Consider the following 16319-nt stretch of genomic DNA (forward strand, 5'->3'; position numbering starts at 1 on the left):
TCCCAAGACTGCCGCTCTTCTATGAGTCTCCTAAACTGTCGGCCTGCACCAGATACGGGGCTGAGCTGGATGACCTCCGGGGGTCCTTTCCAACCTTTCTATATCTCAGTTTGACTTTCTATCTATCTATCTATCTATCTATCTATCTATCTATCTATCTATCTATCTATCTATCTCCGTCCGTCCATCTATCTATCTTCGTCTGTCTGTCTATCTATCTATCTTCGTCTGTCTGTCTGTCTGTCTGTCTGTCTGTCTGTCTGTCTGTCTGTCTGTCTGTCTGTCTATCTATCTATCTATCTATCTATCTATCTATCTATCTATCTATCTATCTATCTTCGTCTGTCTGTCTGTCTGTCTATCTATCTCCGTCCGTCCGTCGTCTGTCCATCCATCTATCTATCTTCATCTGTCTGTCTGTCTGTCTGTCTGTCTGTCTGTCTGTCTGTCTGTCTGTCTGTCTGTCTGTCTGTCTGTCTGTCTGTCTATCTATCTATCTATCTATCTATCTATCTATCTATCTATCTATCTATCTATCTCACCAATATCTATTGTCTTTCCGTCCATCCATCCATCCATTTATCTATCTCATACAACCATCCATCATTAGGCCACCCTTGTTCTTGTGGACCTCAGGGCAGCTTACAACAGTTAAAAAAATGATAGAAAATTAAAATACCCCAATACAAGACTAAGATTCATAGCTAAGAACAAGTAAACATTTACTGTAAAAAGCAGCCCACAGTCATCGCTCATCATTCTCATCACGGTCCTCCTTCTAGGACTTCTATAACTCAGTTTGGATTCCTGCATCGGGCGGAGGTGGTGGAGATTGGGATTGGGCTAGATGACCTCCAGGGTCCCCTCCGACCATTCAATCTGACCTCTTTTTTGCCTGAGAGAATTTATTCCGTGTTTTGATTCCACCCCAAAATCGTGATGTACTCTCAAATTGATCAGGGTGATCAAATCCACCATTTTTTCTCCCACCCCCTTTGCAGTCCAGGATCAGCTGATGTCTGGGGGGGGGCGATACTGGGGGTTGGCACCCTCAAGGCCTAGAAATCTTGGGGTGTGTGTGTTGTCTTTCCCCTCCCCTCGTGGCATTTCTCCCCCCCCCCCCCCCAGGAATTCTCCAGCTGTGTGTGGGCACCAATGCAGCTGATAAGCGGTTAGGAGCCTCATTAAGCGAGTGGGGAGCAGCGTTGAAGGTCAGGAGGGGGGGGCTGACAGCACACAGCCCCCATTATCTCCAGCAGGGAGGCGGGAGGGAGCCCCACGCTATGAAGGGGGGGGGGAGATACGTCAGGTGCTTGGAAAGCCCAGAGGGGAAGGGGGGGGGGTGGCTGGCAGATGGGATGGAGAGATGCCCTGGGGGGGGGGGAGGGAGAGAGAGAGAAAGAAAGGGGGAGGGAAAAGAGAAGGCCTTTGGGGAGAGGAAGGGGGCTCGGAGGGCTGGGGGAAGTGGGGAAGGAAAGGAGGGAGGATAGGTGGAGAGAATGGAGGTGCGGATGGATGAATGGGAAGGAAGGAAAGGAGGGAGGAAGGAAGTGAAAGGGAAAAAGGAAAGGAAGGAAGTGAAAAGGAAAAAGGAAGGTAAGGGAGGGAGGGAGCAAGGAAAGGAGGGAGGGGAAGGAGAAGAAGAAGAAAGAAAGAGGGAGAAAAGGAAGGAAGTGGAAGGGGGGAAAAGGAAGGAAGGGGATGGAGAAAGGGAAGGAAGGGAAGGAAGGAAGGAAGGAAAGGGAGGGAGGGGAAGGAGGAAGGGGGGAATGAAGGAAATGAAAGGGAAAAAGGAAGTAGAAGGAGGGAGGGGAGGGAGGGAGCAAGGAAAGGAGGAGGAAGGGGGTGGAAGGGAGGGGAGGAAAGGAAGAGAGGAAGAAAGGGAAGCAAGTGGAAAGGGGAAAGGAAGGATAAAAGAAAGAAAAAGAAAAAGACAGAAAGAGAAAGAAAAAGAAAGAAAGAAAAGAAAAAAGGAAGGAAGGAAGGGAGAGAGAGAGAAAAAGCAAACAAGCAAGCTCAGGGGCTCATTCCCCGTTCTGCACTCACAAAACCCGACTTACCACCAGCTGTGGGACGGGGAGGGGTCTTCCTTCCTTGCTGAGGGACACGTAGGTGAAGAAGGCGCTGACCGCCCGGTACGGCCCCTGGGGGTTCGACCACGAAGCGGTCAGCGTCCACAAAGACCTCGATTTCCATGGACTTGTTGCTCGTGAAGGTCATGCGGCCGGAAATGGTGAGCACACTCCCTGCGAGACGGAGGGGACATTAGTGAGTGAGGGTCTTCTGGCAACCTCAAGGAATATACACTGAAAGGAAGAAGGTAAGTCATGTTGGGTGAAGGACCTGGTCTTCTGGAAGAGTAACCCAAGGTCAGGTGCAGAACCTGGTTCGGTCAGAGAATACGGACAGGAGGGAATGCATCTCGTTTGCCAAAGGATCATGGAGAGGTTGGAGAAGCTTCTGAAAGAGAAACTGGAAGATGAGAAGGGCCTTGATGAACATGGGATGTTCCTCAAAGAACTTGGTTTATCCTCAGAGGACATCTGAGATGTTCCTCAAGGAACGTGATTTGTCCTCAAAGGAACCTGAAATGTTTCTTGAGGAATATGTTGCCCTCAGGGGAACTTGAGATGTTCTTCTAGGAATCACTTATCCTCATGCTCAGAGGAACGTGAGATGTTCTTCAAAGAACTCAGCTTCTCCTCAGAGGAATTTGAATGTTTCTCAAAAACTCATCCTCAGAGGAACTTGAGATGTTCCTCAAAGAACTCATTTCTCCTCAGAGGAACTTGAGATGTTCCTCAAATAACTCATCTTCTCTTCAGAGGAACTTGAGATGTTCCCCAAAGAACTCATTTTCTCCTCAGGGGAACTTGAGATGTTCCTCAAAGAACTTAGCTTCTCCTCAGAGGAACTTGAGATGTTCTTCAAGATCCTTGTCTCAAATAAGCTTGAAACATTCCCCAAGGAACTTGGGACGTTCCTCAGAGGAACCTGAGATGTTCAACCTAAACAAAGGTCTGATGGGCAATTCTTGACGATCGAGAATGCAAGACTCAACCTAGGGAAGTAGCGGACTCTCCATCTCTGGAATTATTTTTAAGAAGATGCCGGACAGCCACCTGTGTAGGAGGGTCAAGTTGGCTTTCCTGCATCCTGCAGATGGGTGGACCAGATGATCCCTTCCACGGGATTTTTTTGCGGGAAACAAGGAAATTGAGAATCCAGCTGGAATTCACAACTGGATTTTTTGGGCGGGGGAGCTGAAGAAGGCAGCAGGAGAGGGCAGGAAAACTGGAGATTTCCCACACGCCCCCTGGGTGGAATTGCAAAGGAGAGAAACGGGGGATTAGAAAGCAAACAAGGAGCTTCTCTCTTTCTTGAGATCTAAAGAAAGGCAAAATCCAAGGACGTCGCAATCCTCCAGCTGTGAAGATGGATGACTCGTCCCTCCGACGTCAGAGAGTCCCATCCGGGGAGATCTAACCTCAATTAAAACTCCCAACGTTCAACAGGGGGGGAGTTTGCACGCAACGCCTCGGGCCGCCCCTAAACCCTTCCGCCAAAGCAGCCTCCAAGCGAGCATAACAACGTGCCAGTGGAGGTAGGAATGGTTCAGAGGCAGGTCTCGACTTACGACCATGAGAGGACCCCAAATCTCCATTCACTTCTCCATCCCACCCTCTCATCTGTCCAACTGTCTTTCCTCATAGAAACATAGAAACATAGAAACATAGAAGTCTGACGGCAGAAAAAGACCTCATGGTCCATCTAGTCTGCCCTTATACTATTTTCTGTATTTTATCTTAGGATGGATATATGTTTATCCCAGGCATGTTTAAATTCAGTTACTGTGGATTTATCCTACCACATCTGCTGGAAGTTTGTTCCAAGGATCTACTACTCTTTCAGTAAAATAATATTTTCTCATGTTGCTTTTGATCTTTCCCCCAACTAACTTCAGATTGTGTCCCCTTGTTCTTGTGTTCACTTTCCTATTAAAAAACACTTCCCTCCTGGACCTTATTTAACCCTTTAATATATTTAAATGTTTCGATCATGTCCCCCCTTTTCCTTCTGTCCTCCAGACTATACAGATTGAGTTCATTAAGTCTTTCCTGATACGTTTTATGCTTAAGACCTTCCACCATTCTTGTAGCCCATCTTTGGACCCGTTCAATTTTGTCAATATCTTTTTGTAGGTGAGGTCTCCAGAACTGAACACAGTATTCCAAATGTGGTCTCACCATCATTCTATATAGTGGGATCATAATCTCCCTCTTCCTGCTTGTTATACCTCTAGCTATGCAGCCAAGCATCCTACTTGCTTTCCCTACCGCCTGACTGCACTGTTCACCCATTTTGAGACTGTCAGAAATCACTACCCCTAAATCCTTTTCTTTTGAAGTATTTGCCAACACTGAACTGCCAATACAATACTCAGATTGAGGATTCCTTTTCCCCAAGTGCATTATTTTACATTTGGAAACATTAAACTGCAGTTTCCTCTCTCTCCTTCTTTCTCCATTCCTCTTTCTTTCCTTCCCTCATGGTCTTCCTTTATTTATCCATCTCTTTATCCATCCCTCTTTCTGCCTCTCCATCCATCTCCCCAGCCCTCCAGCTATTCATCTCGCTATTCATCTATGAATTCCTCTCTCCGTCCTTCTATCCATCCATTCATCCCCATCTATCTCTCCATCCATCCATTCATCTCCCCATCTATTTCTCCATCCATCCATCTCTCCATCTCTTTCTCCATCTATCTGACCACCCATCCGTCCGCCCCTCCATCTCTCTCTCTCCATCTACCTCCCCATCCATCTCTCCATCTATCTCCCCATCTCCCCATCTATTCATCTTCATATATCTCTCCCTCCATCCATTCATCACCATCCATCCATTCATCACCAAATCAATCTCTCCGCCCATCCATCCATCCATTTCTCTATCTGTCCATCTATCTGCCCGTCCGTCCGTCCATCCCTCTCCATCTTCCTTTCCATCCATCCGTCATCTCCATCCGTCCGTCCATCTATGTCCATCCATCTCTCTCCACCTACCTCTCCATCCATCCATTCCTTTCCCCATCTATCTCCCCATCCATTCTGTGGCCCCCTTGAGTCCAACCACGGGCCAAATTGCTCCCTTTCTTCTCTCTGTCCAACCTCTGAGCTGTCTCCCCTGCCTTGGGCCTGTGGATCTTCAGACCTCTGTCCACCAATTCCTTCCTCCCATCCTGGCTCCCGACGCCAAGTCTCCTTCTGACCACCCACTATGTCTCTTGACTGAGGCTAGAAAACCCCCTGGGGGGATCTATTTTTAACTGAGACAGGAGGCCTCAAGGAAAGACCTGTCTGGAAGCTGGGTGGCCTGGTTAGTGGGCTTGCCTAGGAGCTAAAGCAGAGCGCTTGGCCACAGCCTACGATACCAGCCCTCTGGGTTTCATCCGCTTCCTGGCATCTCTGGATCCTGGAAGAGAATTCGCTGAAGCTAACGGGAAGTCAACCGAGCATCAGTAACAAACAGCAGATGCTTCTTTGTCTGTGTATCTGTCTGTCTGTAATCTATCCCCGCTCTCTCTCTCTCCCTCCCCTCTCTCATCTATCTATCTATCTATCTATCTATCTATCTGTCTGTCTGTCTGTCTGTCTGTCTGTCTGTCTGTCTGTCTGTCTGTCTGTCTGTCTGTCTGTCTGTCATCTATCTATCTATCTGTCATCTATCTATCTATCTATCTATCTGTCTGTCTGTCTGTCTGTCATCTATCTATCTGTCATCTATCTATCTATCTATCTATCTGTCTATCTATCTATCTATCTACCTACCCACCTACCTACCTACCTACCTACCTACCTACCTCATTTGGGATGTGCTCAGATAGCTGTTGAGTTTTACATTCTTGGATTACAGAAGAGAGAGATCGTAAAACAAGGCCAAAAAAAAAATCACTTAACTGTCTCACTTAGCAACAGAATTTTGTGCTCAATTGTGGCTGGACTACCTTTAGATGTAGGGGAAGAAAATTCAGCTGAGGGACATCAAGGGCAAGAATCTATGATCGTTTCCAAGTTTAGCTCAATAAAGCAGACGGCTTGAAAAACCAGAAAACCAAAAAATAAGAGTAGGGTAAACTCAACATTTGCTTAAGAAAACAATCAAGAGGGGCTTAAAAAAAAAATCAAATTAGATTCCCCCCCCCCCCCAGCGAGAGGGTAACGAGCACGGCCCACATTCTCATTCCAGGAAGTTCTTCGGATGCTAATTTGGTCCACTCGAAACTGGAGGGCTTTTTGAGAGGACGTCAGTGTTGACAATCAAAAGTCATCCCAATGGGAGCTTTGTGCTTCACGCAACGTGGCACAAAATGTTCCTCCGCGGAGAAACGCAGACTCGCTCATCAATGCAACCATGCGTTCGGGAAACGTTGCAATGAGCACCTTGTGTAACCAAAAAACCACCTTCTCCCTCCCCTTCTTAGCCATTCCTTGCGTGGCTTCTACTTAAACCCCCCCCCCAACCCTTTTTACTTGACAGATTGTTAATATAGTATTTTTTAAAATTACTATAGTATTTTTTCCCGTTTTAACAACATTATCTCAAACATGTTTATAATTATTGTTCTTAATTTTGGAATACTGTATACTTTAATAATAGGGCTTACTAAATCCATGTACCGTATTTTTGGAAGTATAAGATGCACCTTAGTTTTTCGGGAGGAAAACAGGGAAAATAATCTGTTTACCAGGTATTCAAAGTGTTGGTTATGACTTATAAAGCCCTTCATGGCACCGGACCAGAATATCTGCTAGACCGCCTTCTGCCACATGAATCCCAGTGGCCGGTTAGGTCCCACAGAGTTGGCCTTCTCTGATTCCCATCGACTAAACAATGTCGGCTGGCGGGACCCAGGGGAAGAGCCTTCTCTGTGGTGGCCCCAACCCTCTGGAACCAGCTCCCCCCTGGGATTAGGATTGCCCCCACCCTCCTTGTCTTTCGTAAACTCCTTAAAACCCACCTCTGCCGTCAGGCATGGGGGAACTGAGATATCTCCCCTTGCCTATGCAGTTTTATGTATGGTATGTTGTACGTATGATTTTTTAAACAATGTGGTTTTTTAGACTTTTAATGTTAGATTTATTATTATAGACTTTTAGTATTAGATTTGTTTTAATATTAGATTTGTTTTTTATCACTGTTGTGAGCCGCCCTGAGTCTGCGGAGAGGGGCGGCATACAAATCTAATAAATAATAAATAATAATAATAATGTTCATCTGGCTAGCGTCCTTAGTCTGGTCAGCTTCAGCACATTATTTTATCCCCTGGCTAAGGGCTTTAAAAAAAAACCTTATTTGGAGAGAGTAACAATGAAAGAGCTTGCAAGCCAGTAAGAGCTGGGAACATTGTTATCACCTGGTTAGGGCTGGAAAGAAACATTTGGAGCAAGTTAGATCAATGGAAAAAAAAGGTTGCAAAGATTTAGGACTTGGAAAACATTCTTTGCAGAGAGTAACAATGAAAGAGCTTGCGAGCCGGTAAGAGCTGGGAACATTGTTAGCACCTGGTTAGGGCTGGGGGGGGGGGGGAAGCTACATTCAGAGTATAAGACGCACCCAAATTATCAGCCTCTTTTAGGGAGGAAAAAAGTGTGTTTTATACGCCGAAAAATACAGTAGTTCTAATTTCATCATCCAGGTTAAATTATTTATTATCTCTTCTACTCTTGTTGTATTCATTTTATCCCCCCCACCCTCACTTTCTATCCATTTATAATACATTTATAATACTTCATCCAAACTTTTTAGAACTCAGAGTCCTGTCTGTCTTTAAGTCTCATTGTCATACTACTCATCTCAGCACAATCCAACATTTTTTTTAGAACATCCCCTTCCGATGGAGTCTTGGGTCCTTTCCACCTCTGCGCAACACTATACCTGTATAATGCTACCTGTATAATTCAATATGTATCTTCTTTATCTAAATTATCCGGCCAAATACTTAACAAAAATAGTTCAGGTTTCAATTCTAGGAAACTAGAAGCCCCTTGTGTAGCATCGGGATGGGTTGCAAGGGAACAAAGCGCACAACATCTGAAATCGTCTTCCAGATTGAGCAAAGGTTGGAGATGGAGATGAAATGAATCAGCACCATGGACAGCTCATTCTCTCCTGGCCAGGATTGCAGAGAAAATCCAAAGGGATTTTAAGAGAGTAGCAAGAGTTGGGAAGGGGCCTCCTAGTCCCACCCTTTGCTCAAGCAGGAGATCCTCTACCATTTCTGACCAAGTCCAGTCTCTTCTTGAAAATCTCCAGTGATGGAGCATCCTCACCTTCTGGAACAGGGGTCAGGAACCTTTTTGGCTAAGAGAGCCGTAAACGCCACATATTTTGAAATATAATTCCGCGAGAGCCGTACGTATCTCCCTTTCTCTCTTTCTTTCTCTCTCTCTTTCTCTCCCCCTCTCTTTGTCTCTTTCTATCTCTTTCTCTCCCTCCCTCTATCTTTCTCTTTTTATCTCTCTCTTTCTCTTTCTCTTTCTCTCTCTCTCTTTCTCCCCCTTCTCTCTGAAGTGGGGAGGGCCGGGTTGGCACCAAGGGAGCTCGAGACGGGGTGCAAAAGCAAACTACTCTGCTGGCCCAGGCCCACATCGGAAGGAAGGAAGGAAGGAATGGTAAAAGGGGCGATCAAGAGAGGAATGGGTGAATGAATGGACGGAGGGTGGGAAGGAAGGAAGGAAAGAGGGAAGGGACAGGAACAGAGGAAGGGTGCAAAGAAAGCAAGGAAAGGTGTGAAAGGGGAGAGTAAGAGAAGAAGGAGTGAAAGAAGGGAATGAGGGAGGAAACAAGGGAGGAAGGAGAAGGAAAGCAAGAAATGGAGGGAGGGAAGGAAGGAAAGAAAGAAAGAAAGAAAGAAAGAAAGGGGGAAGGGACAGGAACAGAGGAAGGAAGCAAGGAAACTTATGAAAGGGGAGAGTAAGAGAGGAAGGACTGAAGGAAGGGAGGGAGGGAAGAAGGTAGGAAGGAGAAAGAAAAGAAGAAATAGAGGAAGGGAAGGTAAAAGAGAGAAAGAAAAAGAGCAAGAAAGAAAGCAAGAAAGAGAGAAAGAAAGAATGAAAGAGAAATAAAAATAGAGAGGGGGAATGAAAGAAATGGAAGGAGGGAAGGAAGGAGAGAAAGAAAGAGAAAGAAAGAAAGCAAGAGAAAGAAAAAAGAATGAAAGAGCAAGAGAGCAAGAGAGAAAGAGAAAGAGAGAAAGAAAGAAAGAAAGAAAGAAAGAAAGGCAACTTCAAAGAAAGGCTCACTGAGCATCTCTCACTCTCTCTCTCTTTCTATCCCTCTTTCTTTCTCTCTCTTCCTTTCTATCTCTCCTCTTCCTTTCTCTCTCCTCTCTCTCCCCCTCTCTTTCTACCCTCCTTTCTCTTCCTTCCTTCTCTCCCTCCCTCCCCTCCCTCCCTCCTTCCTTCCTCTCCATTTCTCTTTCCCTCCCTCTCTTTCCCTTTTCTTTCTTTTGGTCCACTTCTCTCTCTCTCCGCTTCTCCACTTGCCTCCCCCTCGCGCCTCGCCCTTCCCACCCGGCCACCCGCGCGCGCTTACCAGCAGCAGGAATTCAAGTAAGCCCAAAAGAAGCCATTGGCTCCGGGCGGCGTTCATGGCCCCCCCGAACCCCCAGCCCAGCTGGAGCTCCCTCTCACCGCCGCCATCTCCCTGCGACTGCCTGCGGCCGCTGCAGCCCCCCCCTCCCACCGGGCCACAAAGGACATTTGCCGCCGACGCCAGTGAAGCTTCAGCTGGGCGGGGCGCTGCTGGTACTTCCCTCCTGGGGCTCCCGCTCGCAGCTGTCCCCCGGCTTCTGCTCGATGCCGCGGTTTTCGGCGCTGTCCTGCTGTGCCCCAAAGACGGAAGGCGGGAAAAAGGCGAGAAGAATGGAGCTCTCCTTCTTCCTGCCTTCCGTCTTTGGGGCCCAGCAGGACAGCGCCGAAAACCGTGGCATCGAGCAGGAGCCAGGGGACAGCTGCGAGCGGGAGCTCAGTGCTAGGAGCCCTGTCTGCGAGCCAGATACGGCCATCAAAAGAGCCATATCTGGCTCGCGAGCCATAGGTTCCCGACCCCTGTTCTGGAAGGACGCCACCAACTTTTGGGGGGCTCCTTCTGGATCGTTGACTTAAAACAGACAAGGATGGAACCTGCTACAGGGAGTCCTTGACTTATGACGACAATTGAATCCCAAACCTCTCTTTGCTAAGCGAGACATTTTTAGAGTGACTCTATATGACCTGTCTTGCCACACAGTCGCTAAGTGAGTTACGTCAGTTGTAAAATTATTCTTGTGGTTGTTAAGTGAATCTGGACTTTGCCAAGGTCACCAAAGAAAATCACGTGACCCCAAGTCACTGCGACCGCCATTTATGAACCTGCATTTTGATCGTGGAGAACGCTTGCAATGGCCATAAGTGTGAAACACTCCAAGTCTCTTTTCCCCCGGATCTGTTGTAACTTTGGTCCCTAAACCGACAGTTGTAAATGGAGGATGGCTTGTCCTACACTGAGGGAAAGGGATTACCATATTTTTCGGAGTATAAGATGCTTTTCCTCCCTAAAAGAGGCTGGTAATTTGGGTGTGTCTTATACTCTGAATGTAGCTTTTTTTCAGCCATAACTAGGTGCTAACGATCTTCCCAGCTCTTATCTTGCAGGCTTTTTCATTGTTTCTCTCTGCCAAGAATGTTTGCCAAGCCCCAAGTCTTTGCAGGTTTTTTTTCACTGCTCTACTTGCTCCAAATTGTTCTGCCGGCGTGTTTCAACCGCCCGTAATTACAGGGTAATTAGTCCAGGAAGTCACACACCACACGATAAAAGGAAAACCCAAAAGTTTTTATAAACGGAAAAACAGAAACAGCTCCCTTTTTAAATGTCAAAGGGATTTTCTGGTACACACAAGGCACAGGTTAAATGCAGTCCAATCGCTCACCCAATAACTGGGAAATTGAGTCCAATTCTAAAGTCCAGAGAGTCCCCACACAATCTTGAACAGCACAAAAACCACGATCTTGACGAAACAATGAATCAGATAAACTGCCATGAGGCTAAAACACCAAGCTGCACTTTTATCTGTAGCACTAATTACAGCAGCCCCACCCAACCACAGGTGGCCTCATTTTCTCTTGTAATAATCCTTCAGTTGTTGTCTCCTATGCATCACTCTACGCATGCGTGGATGTGTCATTAATTCTTGTTCATAATCCAGGGATGATACAGATGATTGATCTTCTCCTGGGCTGTCTGCCAAACTCCCCTCTTCCCTGTCACTCACGCTTCCTTGTCAGAGGAGGCTTCGTCGGCAGATTCCATCGGGAGCAAAACAGGCCTGCGGCATGTGGATGTTTCCCCCACATCCACCTGCACATTCCTTGGGGCAGGAGCTCGGCCAGAGCTAACCACAACACAAATAAGTTTCTTTCCAGTGCTAACCAGGTGCTAACAATGTTCCCCGCTCTTACCTTGCAGGCTCCTTCATTGTTACTCTCTCCAAATAAAGTTTTTTTAAAACCCTCACCAGGTACTAACTATGATCCCAGCTCTCACCCGCTTGCAAGCTCTTTCATTGTTACTCTCTGCAAAAAATATTTTCCAAGCCCTAAGTCTTTGCAGGGTTTTTTCCATTGCTCCACTTACTCCAAATGTTTCTTTCCAGGTGCTAATGATGTTCCCAGCTCTTACTGGCTTGCAAGCTCTTTCATTGTTACTCTCTCAGAATAAAGTTTTTTAAAGCCCTAACCAGGGGATAAAATAATGTGCTGAAGCTGACCAGACTAAGGACAATAGCCAGAGGAATACCTGCTAAGCAGATTCTTTTCTTTATTTTCCTCCCCAAAAACTAAGATGCGTCTTATACTCCAAAAAATACAGAACTTACCTTTTTTGATCTTCTCGTGAAAGTTGATGGCATCCACCGAAGCCGTGACAATGTTGGTCTTGCAGTGGCGGGCGGCCACGATTCCAGCCACTTCGTCCATGAGTTTCATGGTCACCCCTGGAAAGGGAGGAGAAGAGATTTATTACTTTTATTTATTAATTATTTAAATTGATAGTCCCCCCTTCCCCTAATGGATTTAGGGCGGCCTATATATTTAAATAATTTAAATTTATAGGCTGATGGGGTTCAGAGGTCCCTGGGCCAGCAGGCTCCATTGTGGAAGGAGGATTAGGGGGTCCTCTATGTATGGAAACAATGTAGGGCCACAGAGTTGGAAGGGCCCTTGGAGGTCTTCTGCTCAATTTCATCCAGGACAAAAAGTTGACCAGGCGCTTCTTGAAGACCTCTGGTGATGCGAGCACCCACAACTTTGTAGAGGTAAAATGTGACAGGGGTCCAACATCTCCCTGACCATTGGCGGAGTGTCTTTCTGAAAGTCCGCCACGGGAATGGAGGTGGTGAGGGAATCTTCTAGGTGGCCTCAAGGAAGCCTTCTTGGTCATCTTCACCAGCCTTCTATGAAGGGTTTCCAGTCGTTCTTGCCCATTATGAAACATGGCTGGGTGATGTTGGGCCAATCACCAGGAGACAATGAGTTCTAGTACCTTTTTAGGCATGAAAGTTGGCTGGCCAATCACCAGGAGACTGTGAGTTCTAGTCCTGCCTAAAGTATGAAAGTTGGCTGACTGACTTTGGGCCAATCCCCAGGAGATGGTGAGTTCTAGTCCCACCTTAGTTATAAATTGGGTGAATTTGGGCCAATCGCTAGGAGACTGGGAGTTCTAGTCCTGCCTAAAGTATGAAAGCTGGCTGGGTGACATTGGGCCAATCACCAGGAGACTGGGAGTTCTAGTCCCACCTTAGGTATACAAGTCAATTGGGTGACGTTGGGCCAATCACCAGGAGACGGTGACTTCTAGTCCCACCTTAGGTATACAAGTCAATTGGGTGACGTTGGGCCAATCACCAGGAGACGATGACTTCTAGTCCCGCCTTAACCATAAAAGCCAATTGGGTGATGTTGGACCAATCACCAGGTGACAGGGACTTCTAGTTCCACCTTGCAGGCATGAAATCAGCTGAGTGACATTGGGCCAATCATCAGAAGACTGTGAGTTCTAGTCCAACCTAAGGCATGAAAGCTGGCTGGGTGACGTTGGGCCAATCACCAGGAGACGGTGCGTTCTAGTCCCACCTTAGATATACAAGTCAATTGGGTGTATTTGGGCGAATCACCAGGAGACTGTGAGTTCTAGTCCCGCCTTAACCATAAAAGCCAATTGGGTGATGTTGGGCCAATCACCAGGTGACAGTGAGTTCTAGTTCCATCTTAGAGGCATGAAATCAGCTGAGTGATGTTGGCCAATCTCCAGGAGACAGTGAGTTTTAGCCCTGGCTGGGCCCATCCCCCCCCTCTCTCCCAGCCCAGCCCACCTCACAGGGTTGTTGGGGGGAAAACAGGAGGGGGAAGGCGTGTTAGGCATGTTGGCTGCCTCAAGTTGCGTCGAATAACAAATAAGCAAATAAACCCACAAATCAAGCATTAATTAGAAGTAACGTGAGAAAATATGATTTGACTGAAAGAGTAGCAGCTGCTTGGAACAAACTTCCAGCAGACGTGGTTGGTCAATCCACAGTCACTGAATGTAAACATGCCTGGGATAAACACAGATCCATCCTAAGATAAAATACAGGAAATAGTATAAGGGCAGACTAGATGGACCAGGAGGTCTTTTTCTGCCCTCAGTCTCTTATGTTTCTATGATGCATATGATCACGATTGGTTATTTTATACAAATGGGTTTTATTATGGGGTTTCATTTAGATATTGTCTTCCACTTCTTTTTATTGCTTGTATCTTTTTGTATTTATTATATTATTTTTTAGCCGCTCGGAGTCCTTCGGGTTTGGGCGGCATAGGAGCCGAATAAATAAATAAATACATTTCTCTGTCCGTCAGTCCATATGGAGGACGGACAGAGCCTTCCTGCAAGGAAACGGTGTCAACGCCAGCTCGCTTTTCTGAAACGGGGTTGCAAAAATACTCCCAACCAGCCTCTTTGTGTGTGTGTGTTTGTGTGTGATGTTCCCGAGCCTTGAGGGGAGGCAGAGTGGGGAGAAAAAAAACTGCAAGGTTGCCGAAGAACTGGAGGGTTAACCCTGCAGAAGACAATTAATTGAGGCCTCGTTGCTTCTTGCCACACGAATCGCAGAGCTCATCCCCTCCGCCCGGACTCCCAGCGAGGCTACTAATAAGAAGCGAAAACGCCGGCTAAAAATAGCACAGCTGACACACAAGCACACACTCGCAACCAGTCGGCTTTTGCTGTTGTGGCTGCTGGGGGCCTCGCCTTGCTGAAGCAGCAGGATCCAAGCCAAGAATGACAACCACATTCACAACGACAAGAACAAAAAAACGTCTTCGTCACACAACAAATGTGTATCTCTGTCTGTGTGTGTGTGTTTGTGGATCCTGTGCTTCACAGTGGGTCGTGCTAACCCTGTCCCTGCTGTGAAAAATACAGAATTAATTCCACTTGGATGACTGCCCCCCCACCCCGAGATACATGTGGGCTAAATGACGTTTATTAATGACAACCAGGGTGTGTGTGTATGTGTGTCTTTGTCAAGTGTCAGGGTGGGATGGAGAAGGCGAGCAAAGCAGAGATTTAAACCTGGGGGGGGGGACTCCCTTCGGTCCGTGGGAGCATTGGGGTGGGAATTGGGGGGTGTCAATCCAGACTTCTGTGCAAGGGACAAAAGGTTTCTAAAAAGCGAGGCGGTTAATTTTGCAAATTCTCGGAAAGATGCGCAGATTTTGTTGGCACCTGGGCTGAATGAATGGCCTTTCGGAAGGTATGTGGGAAGACAACTTTGACAGAGGGAGAGAGAGGGAAAGAAAGAGAGAGAGAGAGTGAAAGAGAGAGGGAGGGCAAGGAGTGGGAGAGAGAGAGAGTGAAAGAGAGAGAGGGAGGGAGAAGAGAAAGAGAGAGGAAGGGAGAGAGGGAGAGAAAGAGAGAGAGAGAGTGTAAAAGAGAGAAGGAGGGAGAAGAGGAGAGAAAGAGAAAGGGGGAGGGAAAGGAGGAGAGAAAGAGGAGGGAAAGGAGTGGGACAGGGAGAGCAATAAAGAGAGAGTCAAAGAGGGTGGGAGGGATAGAGGGGGAGAGAGAGAGTGAAAGAGAGAGAGGGAGAAACAGGGAGGAGAGAAACAGAGAGGGAGGGAAAGGAGTATGAGAGAGGGAGAGAAAAAGAGAGAGAGCGTGAAAGAGAGAGAGGGAGAGAAAGAGAGAGAGGGAAAGAGAGAGAGAGAGTGAAAGAGAGAGAGGGAGAGAAAGAGGGAGGAGAGAAAGAGAGAGGGAAGGAAAGGAGTGGGAGAGAAAAAGAGAGAGTGAAAGAGAGAGAGAGAGTGAAAGAGAGAGAGGGAGAGAAAGAGGGAGAAGAGAAAGAGAGAGGAAGGGAAAGTGAGGGAAAGAAAGAGGAAGAGAGAGACCAAAGCTTTAGCCAGCTGATGTCTTGGTTAAGATGGAACTAGAGCTTCCAGTCTCCTGGGGATTAGCCAAAAGTCACCCAGCCAGGCTTTCATGGCTAAGCTGAGACTGGAACTCACCGTCTTTTGGAGATTGGCCCAAAGCCACCTCACTGAGTTCAGTACCCAAGGTGGGGACTAGAACTCCCAGTCTCCTGGTGATGCGACTAAAGTCACCCAATTCTGTCTCTTGGCGGCAAGAAAGGAAAAAAAAAATCTATTTAATTTTCCTGACTGGCTCTTCAGTTCAAAACTGCCCCCTTCCCCCCCCTTTAAAACCTCCACCACCATGACCTCCCTGAAGAATATTTTAATTACAGGGGGGGTCTAAATTATCCCCCGTTTTCTCCACCATGAAAAGTTCCTATAGCAACCACTCCTACGTCTGGAGCTCATCCAGTCTCGGGAAAGTAACCCCCCCCCCCCACTTTATTTTTCTTCTTTTTCTCCAATTAAAGGGCTCGTCCTCACTTTACCCAACCTTGATTAGGGGTTGGATTAGATGATCTCCCGAGGTCCCTTCCGGCCTGTGATTCTAGGTGGGTGATCTCTAACTCATCTTGCCGATTTAGCAAGGAAATCTGTTTGTTTTTGAGAAAAGATAGAAGCATAGAAACTTAGAAGATTGACAGCAGGAAAAGACCTCCTGGTCCACCTAGTCTGCCCTTGTACTATTTCCTGTGTTTTATCTTAGGATGGATCAATGTTTATCTCAGGCATGTTTCAATTCAGTCACTGTGGATCCTTCCTTCCTTCCTTCCTTCCTTCCTTCCTTCCTTCCTTCCTTCCTTCCTTCCTTCCTTCCTTCTTTCCTTCCTC

The 16319-nt window shown here is 47.0% G+C and overlaps 1 protein-coding gene across 1 annotated transcript in view; it reads right to left on the bottom strand.

Annotated features, from left to right (window-relative positions):
* Positions 1 to 2060: 2060 nt before the first annotated feature.
* Positions 2061 to 16319, bottom strand: part of ACOT7 (acyl-CoA thioesterase 7) — a gene marked incomplete at its 3' end in the record, with an annotated part of 34808 nt that continues 20549 nt past the window's right edge. Inside the window, 3 exon segments of the mRNA XM_070731438.1 lie at positions 2061 to 2156; positions 2158 to 2246; positions 11915 to 12031. Coding sequence (XP_070587539.1) covers positions 2061 to 2156; positions 2158 to 2246; positions 11915 to 12031 — 302 coding nt within the window.

Source organism: Erythrolamprus reginae, unplaced genomic scaffold (assembly GCF_031021105.1).
Source record: "Erythrolamprus reginae isolate rEryReg1 unplaced genomic scaffold, rEryReg1.hap1 scaffold_319, whole genome shotgun sequence".
NCBI classification, from domain to species: domain Eukaryota; kingdom Metazoa; phylum Chordata; class Lepidosauria; order Squamata; family Dipsadidae; genus Erythrolamprus; species Erythrolamprus reginae.